Source organism: Lipotes vexillifer, unplaced genomic scaffold (assembly GCF_000442215.2).
Source record: "Lipotes vexillifer unplaced genomic scaffold, Lipotes_vexillifer_v1.1 scaffold1302, whole genome shotgun sequence".
NCBI classification, from domain to species: Eukaryota; Metazoa; Chordata; class Mammalia; order Artiodactyla; family Lipotidae; genus Lipotes; species Lipotes vexillifer.
This window is the reverse complement of record NW_006788595.1, coordinates 502,454-521,784: the sequence shown is the minus strand read 5'-3', so window position 1 is coordinate 521,784 and position 19,331 is coordinate 502,454. Positions and strand designations below refer to the sequence as shown.

General features: G+C 34.5%; 1 protein-coding gene across 2 annotated transcripts in view; it reads left to right on the top strand.

Annotated features, from left to right (window-relative positions):
• Positions 1 to 13,016, top strand: part of SNX16 (sorting nexin 16) — a 34,951-nt gene extending 21,935 nt beyond the window's left edge. The window contains exons 5-8 of one of the 2 annotated variants that reach the window (XM_007461696.1): positions 6,768 to 6,837; positions 10,804 to 10,940; positions 11,464 to 11,583; positions 12,389 to 13,016. In XM_007461696.1, coding sequence (XP_007461758.1) covers positions 6,768 to 6,837; positions 10,804 to 10,940; positions 11,464 to 11,583; positions 12,389 to 12,485 — 424 coding nt within the window. In that variant the 3' untranslated portion in view covers positions 12,486 to 13,016. The remainder of the gene's footprint in view (positions 1 to 6,767; positions 6,838 to 10,803; positions 10,941 to 11,463; positions 11,584 to 12,388) is intronic. The other variant, XM_007461697.1, reaches the window with a different exon arrangement.
• Positions 13,017 to 19,331: the final 6,315 nt, after the last annotated feature.

The following is a 19,331-nucleotide window of genomic DNA, read 5'->3' as shown; positions in this document are numbered from 1 at the left end:
TAAAAGAAAAAAAGTGCAGATAGATCTGGATTAACAGCAGTTCATGGTTTAAAATATATATATTGTAGTATATAGTATCCAAACATTTACATGAGGAAACAATTGAAAGAAATGAGAATTTACCCTTTGAAAAAAAAAGTACTTGGAAGGACATGATAACCATCTTCACGTATTTGAAAGATTGTGATGGGGAAAAGAATTAATCAAATGATATTTAGCTTTAAAGCGGTGCTTCTCCAGCTATAGTGTGCGTCTTGTTCAAATGCACGTCCTGAATTAGCAAGGTCTGGAGTGGAGATTCTGTATTTCTAACAGGTTTCTAGGTGATTCTGATGCTGCCGGCCTAGGGACCTCATTTTGAATAGCAAGACTAACGTGTAGAACTAGGAATAAGTGAACAATTAGGGGGAGCCCCCATCAGCTCAGAGAAAAAAGAGCTACATGTCATTTCAAGCTGTCTGGTATAAAAATGTTCTGCCTTTTGAGAAAGTGAGTTTACCTTAAGCATCAATATTTGAAGAGACTAGGCTAGTTAACAGTGGTATTAAAGAAGGAATTATTTACATGGGATATATTGGATTAGATGACTTCTTAGGTCTCTTCTAGTTGTAAAATTCAATAAATCTATAATTTTTTAACAAGAATATGTAAAGAAGCTGTTTTTTATACATTTTCACATCTTCTCACAGGAAATTTTATTAATGTGTAAGTTGTTTTTATATGTGAAGATACTGTCAAGAGAGGTTGAGTTAGTATTTTATAAAAGAATTCAGTTATATATGCAATAGTTTATATAATGACAGCTCATGAGAATGAACACATTATTGCTAAGGTTGTTTGGATGATTTTTACCACAAAATATTCGTTTGGTGGACCTTCAGTTATGGACAGTTTTTTTAATGTAATAAAGCTAAATATTTTGTATTCAGTTACATGTAAACTCTTAACTAATTAAATTAGGTCTCAAAGACCTTATGCAAAATTCAGTTTTCTGGGCTTAGTAGTGAAATAATTTTAGGCAGTTACTTAACTGATTTTTTTTTTTTTTAACATCTTTATTGGGGTATAATTGCTTTACAATGGTGTGTTAGTTTCTGCTTTATAACAGAGTGAGTCAGTTATACATATATATATGTTCCCATATCTCTTCCCTCTTTGTCTCCCTCCCTCCCACCCTCCCTATCCCACCCCTCCAGACAGCCACAAAGAACCGAGCCAGTTTCCCTGTGCCATGCGGCTGCTTCCCACTGGCTATCTACCTTACATTTGTTAGTATATATATGTCCATGTCTCTCTCTCGCCCTAACATTTTTTAAATGTATGCATTTATTTTTATATATTAATTTATTTATTTTATTTATTTACTTTTGGCTTCGTTGCTGCGTGCGGGCTTTCTCTAGCTGCGGTGAGCAGAGGCTACTCTTCATTGCAGTGTACGGGCTTCTCATTGCTGTGGCTTGTCTAAGTGCCCCGACTTCAGTAGTTGTGGCTTGCAGGTCTAGAGCGCAGGCTCAGTAGTTGTGGTGCATGGGCTTAGTTGCTCCGTGGCATGTGGGATCTTCCCGGACCAGGTCTCGAACCCGTGTCCCCTGCATTGGCAGGCGGATTCTTAACCACTGTGCCACCAGGGAAGCCCTACTTAACTGATTTTAATTAGTGTTTCCAATTAGAAAATGAAGTAATTGGACTAAATGTTCTCTAAAAATCCACTTTCAGCTCTAAGTTTCTTATATGCTATTCCTTTCATTGTGCTTCTTTATAAATCTTGAAGGCATACCATCAGAAACAGCCAGATTCTAACCTTCATTTAACTCTTAAGACTTTTGGTCTTACATGTTGCTATCCTAAGCTTACTCCCTCGTCAAAGTAGGCATATCTATTAAAAACTAAATTCCATCTCAGATTTGAGAGTTGTGCTGTATTATTTATCTACAACAGTGGATAGAAATTTGTTCTGATGCTCTTAATAGTTTCATTAATTTTTTTAAGAGCAATTAACATTGCTCTTACAAATAAATTCATTATTTTTTGAATACTTATTCTGTGCTATGCTAATTTATTCAGATTCTGTACAGCCCTAGAACTTGTCATCTACTTCTTGTTGAAGCAGACTGCTTGGTAAACAGAAAATACTAATAATACAGTGTAGTAAGTCCAATGAAAGGGATCTCTTCAAGGTGGTGTAGTAATGCATATAAGAGTACTGAACCAAGTAGAGTATAGGGGAGGGGGATTTAGTCAGAGAAGATTCTATGTGGAGGTAATAGATGAGCTAAGTCATGAATGTGAAGTCTGAGTTAGCCAGCTGAAGGTGGGAAGGATGGGCCAGGATGATAGCAGCAAGCATGAAACAACATGATAGGCATGAGGAAGTACTATTGCTGAAGTGTCAAATAAGAAAGGCAGTAAAAGCTTGAATGTACGCAGGTGCTTTATGCCAACGCCAAGACCTTGGCTTTGTTCCCTCTTGTTAGAGGAGGCATAGATGGGTTTTAAGCTGAGTTTGACATAAAATGTTTGCTTTTGAAGTATTTTTGTATTAGAAGGAATAAAACTGAATGTAGGGACACAAGTAGATTAAAAGTAACTAGGTGAGAGATAATCAAGATATAAACTAGGCCCACAGCCTTGCCTGCATATCCAGCACAGGAGGGTAAATGTGAGCCCTTCAGCTTCACACCCAGCAACCCATCTCCCTCACAGTGACCCTCACTGTCACCAGCCTTGATCCCTGAGTCTCCGTCCTCGGGGTTGTATTTAATGTCATATTTTTGTTATTTTCTTTTTACTGGTAGAGAATACTGAAGAGAAATAGTAACTGATAAAACATTTCTATCTGAAATCCCTCAATTAATATTTTCATGCAGTGACTTTTTGTGCTTAATTTGGTTTTGACAGAAGAAATATCTAGTATTTTTAGTACTTTTTTTACTTAGTTCTTTATAGACCTTTTAATGAATTGTAGGCATTAGTTTTAGCTTTTTTAATATAAATTTTGAGATAAAGAGCTCATTTAGCTATTAAATTACTGGTCTTTTAAAAAAAATTGCGGAATGTAAACAAATACATACCCATGAAAGAAGAAAAGGAAGGTATATTATGAAATAAAAGGTGAAGATTCACTGGATGAAATAGTTTTTTAAGAAGTTTGAAAATTACAGTAAAACTCTTTTAAAGGAGACTTTTTCAAGAGACTCAAAGGAAGAGTTTAAGCTATAGGGCAAATTTGCTCTGATAAAAACAACGCTGAAGGGTACCATCTCTGGTTTCCTTATATTCAGGCAAGTTAAGTCAACAACTGATCACAATTTTAAAATAGAGATTTCCCAACCATACTAAGAAGTTACTCTACGTGATAAACAGAAAGATAGTCTTTGCATACCTTTCAATTCCAGATTGTTGGATTTTCTCTTAGATAGGTTTCTCTCCTAATTCTGATGTTTTTCTTACCTTCATTATCATGGTCAAATGGCAAAAGTATTAAAGATCAAATACAGAAGAGAGATTAGGGGGTTGTATTGAATCTATCAGTGAACAAGTAAATAAATAATATTTTTTTTAACTGACTTCTATTTAATCCATAGACCATTTAATAATATAGACTCTTTGGTACTTATACTTTATTTGAATTTACTTGATTTGTTTATAAATTATACATTGATAATATATAAGAAATCACTGAGCAGAGCCATGGCACACATAGGCAGTCAAATATTTATCAAATCTAAATAAAGTTCTCTAGTCAGTGATTCTCAAGAAGGGGTAATGGCTTCCTTTTCTAGGGGGGAGAAAAGGTACCCGAATTTTTGAGAAAGAAATTGTTTTCTCAAACACTACCATCTGCCAGACATTCTTGTGTGTCCCTTTCCTTGGATGGGAAAAGAGCTTAAGAGTATTAACTTTCTTCCTCCATCAACTGAGTCCTATTGAAACAGAAGAAATGTACTGAACCCCTGAAAAACGTGTTTTGTAAATCACAGTTGTAGTGCCAGTTTTAAATTTCATTCTTATGCTACAGATTAAACAAAGTAGGGCATGGAATATAACCTTGGAACTGTAGTGAAAAAAAATTTAGAGAATCCATTGGATTTCATTTGAGTAGAACTCTAGTGAGCCATATATCATAAAGATTTTTAGCGAAGGAGAATGAAATGGAATAACTACTCTAAAAAAAATTTCCTACAACTAGGTACATTGTCAACATCACTGTGGATCTTGGGCTGAATTTCTGCTTTAAATCAAAGGTATAAAAAGAAATACCCCCTTTTTCTTTCCTAGCAGCAGTATTCCAATAATTAGAGTAATAGTGAACATAAAAATGTTACTAAAGAATGAGGAAATCTGAGTATAAACTTATAAGAAATAATGTCACACATTAAGTTGTCATACACTGAAAGTATTAAAAAGACTCTTCCATAAACTACTTAGCACTTTCCTTTTCATCCTTAAAGGCTGTTCTCTCAGCGTTTCATACAAACTTTTTTTTTTTTGCCCTATGCGGGCGTCTCACTGCTGTGGCCTCTCCAGTTGCGGAGCACAGGCTCCGGACGCGCAGGCTCAGCGACCATGGCTCACGGGCCCAGCCGCTCCATGGCATGTGGGATCCTCCCGGACCGGGGCATGAACCTGTGTCCCCTGCATCGGCAGGCTGACTCTCAACCACTGCGCCACCAGGGAAGCCCCCATCCAAACTTTTGACCTGTCAATCCCAAGATCAGTTTATTTCTTGTGCCTCATTCTGCCTAATAGTTGGTTTTCCAATATACATAGTGGGTGGATAGAAAGTATAATATCTAAACCAAAAGAACGTGTGGTGGTCCTGTTCTTCCCTATACTATTAGACCAACTGCAGTATTCTAGAGACTTTGATTAAAGAAAGATACAGAGAAATTGAATGTGGTCAGAAAGAAGTGATCAGCAAGGGGAAAGAATCCAAATGAACCAAAATATAAGAGAAAAGAGTTTAAAGGTAGAAAAAGGCACATATTTATGCTCAGAAGACAGATTTAAGGTCTAGCTCTACCACTTGCACTAATGACCTTGGGTGGGTCATTTTACCTCTCTGAACTTTATTATCACTTGTACAATGGAGATATAATGCCTATCCTCACATGATTGTTGTGGAAATTGAATAAAGTAGGGTATGTGAAAATCCTGTGTGTGTAATGTATTTTGAAAATGTTAGAAATGGTAACCATGTGAGGTGATAGATATGTTAAGTAGTTTGACTGTACTTCATATTTCATAATGTATGTATATATTGAGTCAAGTTATATACCTTAAATATATATAATTTTTAATTGTCAATTATATTTCAGTAAAACGAAAAAAATGTTGGCTCCGTGAATGCAGAAGACCATATAGGCTTTAAGTACTCACTAAATTTTGTTACATGAAAAAAGAAAAGAAAATGTTAGTGTGTTAGTATTGCTTGCTAGAGGTATAAGGTTAGAGTAAACATAACATTCTTGACATATTTTTAGGGTTATCATGTGAAAGAAGACTTAGACTTACCTGGAAGGGCCCCAGAAAGCCAAACTGAGACTCATGAATAGAAGCTTCAGGGAGAAAAATCCAGCTCAGTGAAGAAATAATTTTCTGGTTTTCTGTGTTATTCAAACTTAGGATGGTTTATTTTAAGAGACGGTTATAGTCCCTATTTCTGGAGGTGTTTAGAGATATTCTTGGCTGAACATATAAAAGGGATAATATAAGCAGCATACTATGGATAGTTCAACTAGATCACATTTACGATCCCTTCCATCTCTATTATTTCATGATTATGAATACTCAAGTTTTATCTCAGTTTCCCTGAGTGTATGTTTTTTTATTATCTATATTATCAAGATTTTATAATCCAGAAACTTGCTCCTCTTTTTTCTATTTTTGGGATCTTCTGGACTACTTTCTTAACATCACTTCTCTATATTCATTTTTTCCTTTGGAAAGATTTTACTAAAGATCCCATTTATCTCTTTATCACCACCCCCTTCATCATCATCCTTTAAGTCTCCACATTTTTGTTTTAACATACATATAGAGCTGTCTGTCAATCCAAGATTACTTTTTAGAAAGAGGAGTATTTTGTAACAAGGAAGTTCAGGTTTCTACCTTCTTAACCTGTTTCTGGTAATTGAAAAGTATAAGTATAACAATATCAATTATTTCATTATTTTGAACTTTATGGTAATTCAGAAATGGGATGATCAGAATTCTTTTTCTTGAATTCTCTAGGGAAAACATATAAATAAATTAATATAATAAACATGATTGCAAGAAAAATCTTTAACTTGTTTCATAGTAAATACTTTAGTTACTTTAGAATCATCTCCTGAAGAAGACACAAATGTATAAATTAGAAATTGCATTTCTTCATAAAAAGATAATGACTTTTTTAGACTAGTTCAAGTTCATATTTCTTTGAAAATAATACTGTCTTTTCACCATTTACGTTGGTTTCCTGTACCATTTCTGATTTATGTTTTATGTCGTGTAGTTTTTATGTAACATAAATTCACAATCTTTTTATGTTCATAAGATCATAGAAATAACCTAAAATCTTTGTATCTTCTATAGATTTTATATTTGTGTTTCGTTACTTGTGTGAAAACACATACGCCATCTTGCTTATTTTCATTTATCAGCAGAACCAACTTGCTTAAAACACTATAGCTAGCTTCAGAGTAACTTTTGCTTTCTGCTATCTTGCTCTCTTTTGTAAACTTATTTGTACCCCAGCTAATTTTTTTTTTTTTTTCCTTTGAAAGCCTTGCAGTGAGAGAATTTCTTTGTCTGGATGATCCACCAGGTCCATTTGATAGCCTAGAAGAAAGCAGGGTAAGTGCTGTATTATATATCACATGAAAAGAGGAACAAATAATACCGTACAATAACTACATTGTTTCTTGAATGGAACAGCAAACAGCAAAGTTATAATTTCGGACCATGGTAGTTTTGCACAGAAAGCTTTTAATGTTTGAGTCAAAGCTTTCTTTCATTGAAATACATGAACATAATTCAGTGAAAAAATAAAAATTCGTACATGTCCTATAGTCTATGAAGCCCTAAAATTAAATTCTACCTTTATTCTCTTTGTTTATACCGTTTCAGAAAAAAGAAGATTACTTGGAAATTTATTTTACATTTAAAAGTAACATTTGCATGCTGAGTTTTCTTCCATCTAAGTATCAAAGTAAGGAACCTACAGTTAAAACCAAATTAAAAAACTAATCTTCAGAAGTAGAAGTTATTGTCTTGTTATCAATTCAGCTCAAGCTTAAGGCTACTCAAATTACGCTACTTGACGTGTTAAAGTAGCCTACTTCTTGAAGCAATTGGCTAGATTCACAGACAGATTTGGTAATAATAGATTAGCTAGGATTTATGCAAGTTTTTCTTCCAAATGTTTAATAGTGTTTAAATGGAACAGATTTAATTGGTAGATTTGTAATGTTTTCAGTTAAACTGAGTCAGTTCTTTGTGTTAGAGGAATGCCATAGCTTTTTTTTAAACAGCTTTATTGAAGTAAAACTTTTCATCCATAAAATTTGCTATTTGCTATTCCATTGTAAATGTACAATTTAATAACTTTTTAGTAAATTTGTAGAGTTGTGTCACCATTACCATAATCCAGTTTTAGAAAATTCCATCACCTCAAAAAAAATTCTACAAGCCATTTTGCAGCCATTCCACACTGCCAGCCCCAGACAACTACTGATCTGCTCTCAGTCTCTGCAAATGTGTCTTTTCTGGATATTTCATATAAATAGAATCATACTGTGTGTGTGTATATATATATGTGCATATAAGTGTATATGTGTGCCTATATATATATAATCTCATATATACAATATGCATAATATTGTATATGCATAATATATACAATATGCAATAGTATACAGTATATATAATCTTTGCATCTAGTTTCGTTCACTTAACATATTTTTGAGCATCATCCATGTTATAGTCTCTCTCAGTATTTCATTACTTTTATTATTGAATGGTTTTCTGTTGTGTACATATACCACATTTTGTTTATCCAGTCACCAGCTGAGGGATATTTGGATTGTTTCCAGTTTTGTGTTATTATGAATAATGCTGCTATGAACAATTTCAGAGAAGGCTTTTTGTGGACATATGTTTTCATCTCTCTTGGGTTGATCCCTAAGAGTAGAATGTTTAGTTATATGGTAAATTATGTTTAACTTTTTTAAGAGACTTACAAAGAGTTTTCCCAAGTGGCTATGCCATTTTACATTCCCACGAGTAGTGTATGAGAGTTCCAGTTTCTCCATGTCCTCACAAACATTTGATATTATCTGTCTGTTGGATTATGGCCATTCTTGTAGGTGTGAAATGGTATTTCATTATAGTTTTAATTTGTATATCTGTAATGATTTTTATGTTAATTGCTTTTTCATGTGCTTTTTTGCCATTTGTATGTTTTCTTTGATGAATTGTCTATTTGAGCCTTTGGCTTATTTTTTTAGTTGGGTTGTTTGTCTTATTGATTTGTAAGAATTCATTATTTTGTATACAGGTCCATTATCAAATATATGATTTGCAAATATTTTCTCATAGTCTGTATGTGTCTTTTTATCTTCTTAATGGTATCTTTTGAAGTGCTAATGTTTTTAATTATAATGAAGGTCATTTTATCACATCCTTTATGGCTTATGCTTTTGGTATTGTATCATAAGAACTCTTTGCCTAACACAGGGCCACCAGGATTTTCTCCTATTTTTTTTTCTAGAAGTTTTATAGTTTTAACTCTTACATCCATACTGAGCTAATTTTGTATATGGCGTGAAGTGAGGACCTTAAGTTTCTCTAGATATTAAAATGTGTCAGTACCCTGTGTTGAATTGTATTGGCACCTTTATCAAAAGTCAAATGAACATGAAAGGAAGGGTTTGCTTCTGCAGTCTTTCTCTTTCACTGATCGTATTACCTAGCCTTATGCCAATACTGCACAGTAGAAATGAGTATAGAGAGTAGATGAGTATAGCGAGATGTTGATGAGGCAGTGGGAGAGGAGGAGAAGGGGAAAGTGGAAAAGACTGGGTTACCTGGGGCATAGAAAGTAGCGAAATGCAGTGATCTAAGATGTTTGCCTGGTGGCTTTGATGATGAGGTGGTAGTGCAGATGTACTGTTGGGAGTGCATTTTGACTTACCATTGGTACATACAATTGAAGGGGACCAATAGGCATATGAATGATATCTGTGTACTCAGGAAAGGTCTGGGCTGGAGATGAACAGAAAAAAAAATTGGAAGTTGATAGCTAATAGTATAGGTTATAGTTGAAGTGATAACAGCAATTGCCCAAGGATGAAATATAGAGCAAGAGAATATATAATCAAGGACAAAACTCTGATGAATGCCCACATGCAAAGAACAAGTAGAAATCTAAGAAGTAACTATAAAATTAGGGGAACCAGGAAGTTTCACAGAGCACAATAAAAGAGGATTCCATTAATTTCTTTTTTTTTTTTTTTTTTACTTTTTAAGTCAGTAGTGACATGCTATGAAGTTGAGAAAAACAGTACTTTGGATTTGACAGTTAGAAGTCATTGTTAGCATTTGCCCTGGGTATAATTCGTAGAGAAAAGAGAGTAAAACTCCTAATGATTTTAGCTATGAATGGGGAAGCTAGCTTTGGATGATAAAAACGTTTTTCCTGGAAATCTTTTTTATTTTGAAAAGAACAAGATGAGTTAGTAGCTAGAGAGACTCATATCAAGGGACCAGTGGATATGACTTTGTTTTTATGTGGAGAGATTTTTAGGGTTTGCTTAATCAACTTCAGTAAACTTGATTAAATAAATCTCAGGGCCAAAAGAGAGGGAAAGGTTGAAAATTTAAGAGAGAGTGTATGGGATAGGGCAGGCTTCCAAAGGAGATTGGGCTTATCTTGAAGAGGCACATATTCTTGAGGACAAGAACAGAATGCAAATGTAGTTAGGATTCTGGGAGAGTAACTATTTTTTTCTGGTATAGGAATAAAGATCATCTGCTGGGCTTGGGCTCACCAGTAGTAACATATTGTAGGGGATTTGCCAGGGGTGAAGATTTAACGTAGTCACAAAGGAGACAGGGAATGATAGATAACTAGGAACAATTAAAAGAATTGGCCAGCAACACTGAAAGCCTCATCAAGGTAAGTGACCCCGATTTTTTTCATGGCAGTATGATTTTGTTTTTTGTTTTAATCTATTTCAATAGTGTTTAGCTTCCTGGGTGTAAAGGATAGAATGTCTTTGAGTGAATATAGTAAAAGGAGAAGCAAGGGAAAATAATATTGAAGGCACTATGAAGGAAATCGTTATTATAGGATGTGTCTTCTGAGCTAATATAAATGGAATCAATAGCCACAGTTTTCTTTTTTTTTCTTTTTTTTTTTCTTTAAAGTATAATCATCTAGGACTGGGCAACAACAGGCTAAGGAGAATAGAAGCTAAAACAGTGATTATTAGTAATTTTTTTCCCAGTTATACACTAGAGAGATATCACATATTCATTTCAGGAACCCTAGCTTACTACTTAATAATTCTCAAGAAAAGGGACTTGTATTTATTTATAAGTTCCCCAGTACTTATTTATAAGTTCCCCAGTAGGTACTAAGGTAGCAGAGACCTAAAAAGATGAGGGTAGAGAACAAATCATCTGGGTTGTATACACATTATTTTGGTTACCTATGTTCTTTGACTCTTCAGTTATGCCCTTGAGAAAGGTACTGCATAAGTAATTAATGTTGTTCTCTTTCTGCATGTGTTTTGTATTTGCTGTTTGTTTGTTTTTAAGGCTTTCTGTGAAACTTTAGAAGAGACAAACTACCGTTTTCAAAAAGAACTACTTGAAAAACAAAAAGAGTTGGAATCACTGAAGAAACTGCTCTGTGAGAAGCAACTTCTTATAGACACTCTAGAAAACAGAATCAGGTGTGTTGTGATGCTTGCATTGTCAGTCTAATTCTGCTCGATACTCTGGCCTAAATGCCCTTTGTACGTTACAATTTAGGAAATTTCTGACTCCAAAAGTCTTAGACTCATGGTGTACATCCTTGTAGATTGGGAAAATTGTCTGTTGTTTGATTATTTATTTAGAAGCCTGAAAATTTGAAGGATGGGAAATATCAGGAAAATAAAGCTCTAGCTGTTCACCAAGACAAACATTATTTTAACCTATTTAAATAGTGTCTTTGTTTCTAGGCATTTATGCCAACTTTTCACATATGAAAGTTCTAGTTTGCCTTCTTGTCAGCATATATCGAATTGATGTTAAAATCATTTTAAATTAATCATAAGTACTGATTTCACTGTTGACACCCAGAGTCAGCAGTTTATTAGGTATATGACTACCCTTAGAACAGCTGAAGGCTACTAAAGCTACATGCATTCAGAACAATAAATATATACCTATTTTATTCATAGAAAATAACTTGTTGCTCTACTTTACCTTTAGGAACTTATGTTTGGAGCCTGAAGAATCACTGCTCGTGTCAGGAACGGAAGGTAGACAGATCCTAAAGGTGGAGTCCTCTGCACTTGAGGTTGATCAAGATGTCTTAGATGAAGAATCTAGGTATATACTGTTTGGTTTATTATAGCCTAATCATCTGAATAATTGGAGAGAAAGAGTCATAATACTCTGTAGAGTATGTTTTTATGAACTCAGGGTTATTATATCATGAATCTGATGAGCAAACAGAGGAAGACTATAGATATTCTAGGCTGTCCATGAAAATGAATCTTTGTCATCCAGCCTATAAATTTCATTACTTATTTTGAAGATATGTCTGAATTAACTGGGCTGTGACTCAGTTAATTCATTAATTTTGTAACCTTGACAAATTATTTTAATCTCTCTCAATGTCAGTCTTTTCCATGCAAAAAGTGGGACACTGTAATAGCAACCACCCTGTCTACCTAATAGGAATGATGGAAAGATGGTATATTTGAACACACATACACATAGAATTTTTATTACATATAAATCCAAGGTCACCGTTAATACATTAGTGATAGTGGTTAAGCTATAATTATGAGAACAAATTTTCTGTTGGTTAAAGGTCATTACAAACTAGATTTTTATTGAAAAGTGGTAGTTCAGAGAGCTGAAAGAGTTAAAAATATAAACTAGATTTTTATTGAAAAGTGGTAGTTCAGAGAGCTGAAAGAGTTAAAAATATATCTCCAAAGGTGTTATCTGGCAATGACAACTTTAAAATATTAAATTTCTGATTGAATATTTAAATGTTCTTTTTCATTAAATATTTTTCCATTAAATATTTAAATATTCTTGACATGACTTAAAAAAATTTTAAGGTAATAGTGAAGTGAAATAGCATGCATCCAGTCTCTTCATTGTGTTTCTCTTTTTTTTGCAGAGCTGATAATAAGCAATGCTCAAGTTTTAGTGAACCTGAAAATTCTACATCAGACATAGAAGTAGCAGAAGTGGCATATAATGCGGAAGACGACTAATGTATCTCAAGTGGTTCCTTCCATTTTTACGTTCCTGCAGATTTAGAATAGAGTAGCAGATATTTAAAAAGAAAAAAAAGAGACTGAAGCATTTACAGGAAACAGCAAGATTGCACATGTATAAAGTTTACATAAAGAAAAATTTAAGTTATTGGTATAGGAAATATATTCACTGTTGCTTTACATTGTTTTTTAGCCAAACTTTGTATTTAACACACTAAAAAAAAATCTGGAGTTCTGTCATCAAGGCCCACATCCTTAAATACTGTGCATAAATTATTTTGTTGTTTTGCCAATATATTGCTCCAGACTCACGTGGGTGTGCACACTTTGTGTGTGTGTGTGTTTAAATCACCAGTTACATTAGTTAAGTGGACATAAATTGCATGTTGCTGTCTGTTGGTTATATACTTCCTTGTGTCTCAGACATGATATATTTTCATTAATGGTTTAAATAAGTGGTAGAGTTGAATTGTTTTAAATGTTGACATGTTTATCATCTCTAAATAAAAGTTGCTTATTTGGAATGTTCCTATTTAAAAGAAGAAAACTTTCTAGTACCAAAGGAAAACTCTGAAAGAGCTGTAATAACATAGCTAAAGTGATAAAATAGCCTTGATTTTAAAAGCAAATTCACTAATACCAAAATACTATAATAAATGTTGTACCAGTGTATTATATGTTATACTTGTATATTTCCCACATAATCTTTATCTTAAATCTCTACGTATAGAATCAGTGGGTTTGCCTTTGTCAGAACACTACCTCTTTTTGCTAATCAAGGCATACTCTTTTGAAAATATAGATTGTAAGCAAATAGGCAGTTATACAAAAAAATAAAAGAGAAAAAGCCATATATCCTGCAAAGTTCCTATGTCAACTCCTGGCATTGCATTTTTATTTCTGTATATGTGAATATGTTGCTATAATGTATTGATGCTGATTTTCTTCTTAATATATTTAGCCAAGTGATGCACTTTATGACAATTAAACTCTTTTGTGCCAAGTTTAATTGGTGAATTTCTTTAGTAAGTGGAGTTAGGAAAAAGAATTATGTAGTGCCTTCACTATTTCACTCTTTACAGAAGTCTCCTAGAGTCTTTAAGTCCGCGTTATGAAAAAAATGTTTATCTCAGCTTTGCATATAGTTGTTGAAAGTGCCTTGTTTCATTTTTATAGTATGAAGTTATTTATTTTATATTTCTATTGTTTTGCATATTGCTGTTAATAAGCACTGTAATCATGCTGGCATTTTGAAATCCCAGTTGGTATATTGAACTGCGTATGCTTTCTAAAAACTGAAGGAAACTTATTGGGGAAAGAATAACAGTGTCCGTTTTTTTCTTTCACTAGCTAAAAGCTTATCAGTATCTTGATGTACATATTAAGATATGGTTGTTTAAAATTCTACGGACGTAGATTAATAGATACAGTGGCTGTTGTCAACCTTTGATCTAAAAAGGAGACTGCTTTTTACCAAAGTACCAAAATTTTTTAAAGTCTTCATCAAAATGGACAGGTATGCTCTATCTCAATATTTTCCACAAACTGTATTAGAAATGTGTGTGCTGTCCGGGGAGACAGAAAGAGTATAATAAAATGGTCTACTTGTTCATTTCAAAATATTTTTCTAGGCTTTAAAAAGGTTTAAAAAGAACAACCATTTAAATTAATCAATATCATTTTTAGTCTAATAAAACAAAATGATAAATTCCAGATATTATAGTGCTACATACATGTCTGTCTTAAAGTGAACCATACACTTTCAAAATCTGGCCTTTCAGAAGATTGTATTTAAAACTTTGAATGGGTGAAGAAAAACTCTTGTTAATTAGGAAAACCACTGTTGTTTATACTTAGAATTTACTTTTATAATGCATCTTATTCCCAGTATTATACTCATTTAATAAATTATTTTTTCAGTACAACAGTAGCTGTGTTGTTCAGATCTTGAATACTATTTTTCTCCTCCAGTTTCTATGTTCTTTCTATCCCTTACCGTTATTGTAAATTTAATTACAGTTAACTGCTGCATTTCACAGATGTGGAATGAGTCTGTGATTTTCTTTTTAAGTTTACACTTTATATTACTGATCATTTTAAGTCTTTGTAAATAGGTGCAGTGCACTTCAAATGTAACCAGTATTGATTAAAAATTTGAACGTAACTGAAACAATTTTGTAGATAATCTTTTAACTTAACCTTTTGAAAATGAAGTCCATGTATAAGAAGTACAACCATAAAATTCAGCATTTTAGCATGTGTTCTATCTACTAAGATTAGCCATTTAAAGCACATTTATTTAGAAAACCATGGTCCTCAGATAAGTCATGTAGTCTGCTTCACTTGTCTGTGAGATTAGCAGGGAACAGTGGCCTTAGGTCTAAGAATAATTAGTCTGGTTTTGAAATGGATTTGTATTACTTATAGGAATAGAGGAAGTTTTAGATGTTGTTAAAACAAGTTTGTATTCCCAACTAGAAAGAGAAAGGAATCTAAGTTCTATATTCTGGGAGATTTTCAAAGAGCTACATATTTGATCCACATTTTGATTCTTCATAGAATTAGCTTTACTCCGTTGCAATTTGCTTCTATGCTGTTGGCTTCTACTAGCAAAAACAATCATCAAAACTTGTATTTTCAATACACGTGTTTTTAAAGCTGATGCATTCTCTATCACATTGTGTACCATTTATGAGAACTCATGGGAGAAAATTCTCGTAGGTCTCAATTCCAGTAAAACCTGTGCGTCCCCTAAACAATTGATTTGTTTTTATCTTAAAGACTGTACCACTGTCATTCTTTTTTTTGTTTTGTTTTCTGGGGAGCTCTAAGCCAGATTGTGGTTCACCTGTAGCTACTGTATAGAACCTTATGAGTTATCCTTTTGTATAGTAAAGATGACTTTATTTTTCCCTCTTATTTTCTTTTAACTCCAATTTTCTTCCCTAGTTAAGTTCTTCAATTAGAACAGATGTATTTTTGTTCTGGTAAAGTCTCAGATTTTAATGATATTTTAGACTACATTAGGTAAGAACTTGTCATAGCCTGTACTAAAACAATTACTGCATCATTAAGTGATGCCAGTAATTATACAAATTATTTTAAAAGATGCCTTTAAGTAAAATCAGTGAACATGAATGCAAATTTAGAAATGCTGGCTAGTGGTAAGCTATTGGTAGGTTCTCGGCCAGAACACAATAAACTCAAATTATGGCTTTAACCATTGCCTCAAATTAGAGCAAACCCTACTTGCCACTTTCTTATATTTATCATTGATGGAAAAGTAGAACAGAGTTAATATCTCCACACAAAGCAAACAACAACAACAACAACAAAAATACAGCCAATGTATACTCAATAGATGAAAGGTAGTGTTTTAGATACAGGGAAGATTAGGTACAGACTTCAAATACCCTAGTGTAATGTTTGCAGCCCAGCTAATTGTAATCAAAGAGGTATTAGTGTTAGTCAGATGGTGGCTAAAGTCCTTTGCTATAGTGTGAAATATAAAGCCCACCTTGTGATGATTAATCTCATGACCGGAGGACTCTTCTAGAATGAGCTGATCTGCCAGTCCAGTCTTCCAGTTCCCTCTATAGCACACACCATTCATTGACTAACCTGACAGATGCTTGCATTCCTCATCTCCTTTGCCACCTCCAAAATAAGAATTGGAGAAATTTAATACTTGTTTTCTCAGCTCCCCTTGCAGCTAGGTTTGAGCCTGTGACACATTATGGCCAGTAACACAAGTGGAAGTCTGCTGGTAGCTTCTGGGAAATCTCTTGCTTTTCCTGTAAGAAGGTAAACATTGCTACTGACCCATCCTCTCCCCCCTTCCTCTTGTTTTGACCTCAGATGGTATCCAGAGGTACTATGAAAGCCATCTTGCAAACATGAGGTGTGACAAGCATGGAGGAAGAGTAAGAAAATCACAGAGACTAGCCACTTGTTAAACCACTCTAAATTATAGGTTTTTGTTAATTGTACCAAGATAAAAGCTATCTTAAATTTGGATTGTGGATTGTAAGCTTAAAGAGAAAATAAAAGGCCTTTCTTCCTGTGATGATGTTGTATATTAGCAAAGAAAAAAAAAGGAGAAAAAACAATTTTTGAAAGCTAAAGGGGAGAGAAGCATCTATTAGACATATCCAAGGTCACATTACATTTGAGGCTCCTTTTGACAAATTAAATATGAAAGAGAAAATCTAGTATTCTACATACAGGTATTAGTCTGGTCGGGCTACTATAATACCACAAACAATAAATTTACTCTCTCACAGTACTGGAGGCTGGGTGTGAAGATCAAGGTGCCAGCAGGGTTGGTATCTGCTGAAGACTCTCCCTGGTTGCAGACAGCTTCTCGCTGTGTGCTCATGTGGCCCTTCAACAGTGCACGTGCGTGTGGAGAGCAAGCTCTCTGATATCTCTCGTAAGGACAGTAGTCCCATTGGATCAGGGCCCCACCCTTGTGACCTCATTTAACCTTAATTACTCTCTTAGAGGCTCCATTTCCATATACAGCCACACTCGGGAGTTAGGGCTTCAACGTAGGAATTTGGGGGGGGGGGGGACACGAGCATTCAGTCCATAACAGTATGGAATGAATATGACATCATTAAATGCTTGCAAAGATTTTTCTCAGTTCAAAAGATAAAAGTAGATAGCCTTAAAAAATATAGCATATTCTTTCATTTGTTCATTCAACAAACACTGAGTATCTACCGTGTGTCTGCTCTGGGTTATGAAAATTATTGAGAGGCACATGATCCCTTCAAGGAGTTCAGAGTGATATGATTTTTTATGATCTCTATGTGGTGTGGCATTGAGGTAGATGTAATATTCTTGATGAATTATGGGAATGAGAGGACTGGAAAGGGGGGCAAAGACTGGCAAGCAGTAGAAGTCTAGTGCTTTAGCTGCTTCTTAAAGTGGAATGTGAAGGGCACACCAAGCCGAAGAGTCTGCTCCAGCCTGTGCAAGTGGCAAGTATAATTATCCATAATTCTTTTTCCCTTATCCCGTACATTACTTATAGCTACAAAATGCAGAAGTCCACTTACCTGATGTGATAGATCAGAGACACATACTATGATACACACCTTAAACATATCATTTTAACTTAATGCACATAAGTGTATATTCATTTACCAATGTTCTTATAGAGGTTCAAGGCTTTTCTTTGGTATAGTTTCAGTAGTGAGAGTTTCTGATTCTCTCTCTTGCTAAGCCATACCCCTAATGCATTTTCTGAATCTTAGCTTTGGTTTCTGCAGAATGAAGACATGTATGAAGGAATCTGCAACAGGAATCACATTTCTTACTGTTTTCTTTTTCAATCCTGTACTGCTATCTTACATACACTTTTACCAAGTATCATCTGACCTAATTTTTCCTAGAAATGATAATTTATTCTCCTATTTCACTGTTTTATATACTATTAATAAATGTATTTAAAATTAATCTAAGTACAGCTGATACAAGTTTGGAAACAAAACTGATGCTTGGTAATCACACAGCCCTCTTAGGAGGTAACAGGAGTGTGCAGGTGTTCTAAGAAGGATCCAACCAGCCACAAGCTTCCAGCATACCATGGGTGTCAGTGAGCACATTCTCTAGAGAAGATGGAAAACTTCAGCGGGTAAATTATGTATTCTAAGTTTGGGGGTGGCGAGGAGATGGCTTACTTTATCCCTTGAATTTATCCAGTTCTCTTCATCTCCACTGCCATCTCCCTGGTCCAAACCACAAAAATATCTCAAGTGAATGACTGTGAGCCTCTATCAACTGATCTCCCTGCTTCCATCTTTGCCCCACTATAATCTAGTCTCCCATAGTTGCCATAGTGTTCTTTCTGAAAAATGTAAATCACATGTTTTTTTCTCTACTTAAAAACTTTCAAAGATTTCCTATCATGTTTAGTACTGTAACATTCAAACTCCTGTATGTGGCCTCCAAACATGGTTTTACCCTGACAACTCCTCTCCCTAACGCCAGCCCACAGGGCCACCTTTCTGTTCCTTGAGTGTGTTAAGGTCTTCTGCCACCTAACCTTTCCATATCCCCTGTCTAGAATGCTGTATCCAGAATCCTAACTGTCTGGCTCTTCTCCAAATTTTAAGTTAAGTGTTATCTTTTTAGGCAACCTCAAATAGTCCTCAAAACAGTCACTTCAACTGCAGATTTCTTACTTTCTTATTGTGTGTTTCAGAGCTTCCTCCAAAAGGAAGCTCTGAAGCTTTGTCTACTTTCTTCTAACCCTTGCCTGCCCCCACCACTACCAAGCTTAGAAAGATAAGGCACATAGTAGGTGCTCAAAAATATTTATTGAATAATTAAAGACCTCAATTAGGGAACTAGTAGAGAAAATAGAGGTATTTGAAAGGGAAATTTAAGTCTTGGGGATTGATACTCTCTGTGGATTGTTGTGCTACCAACTGAGGAAAAGAGACGCAGGGAGGAGAAGTTATAGGGACGGGGGCGTAGATTCAGTTTGAACGGTGCGCCTTGTAGAACTCAAGTCAGATTAATTAGGATTAATTGTTTTCCATATCCTTTGCCCATTGTACATTAGTCTAAAACCTATCAGGGACTCATATGTTAGTACTAAAATGAAGACCAGAAATGCATGACTCCATGTGTACTATGGTGACAAGCATCATGGAAATATACCTAATGGGCCCAGGTGTCTCATCCAGTTAATTTGTGTTTCATCCCATAAGTAATTTGTTATCAGAGAAGATCATGTTTTTCTTCTTCCTTCGGAGGAGATACAATAATGGCACAATATCACAGTTTTGTCTTGTTTGGGGCTAATTTTAATATTTAGTATTTAAAGCAAAG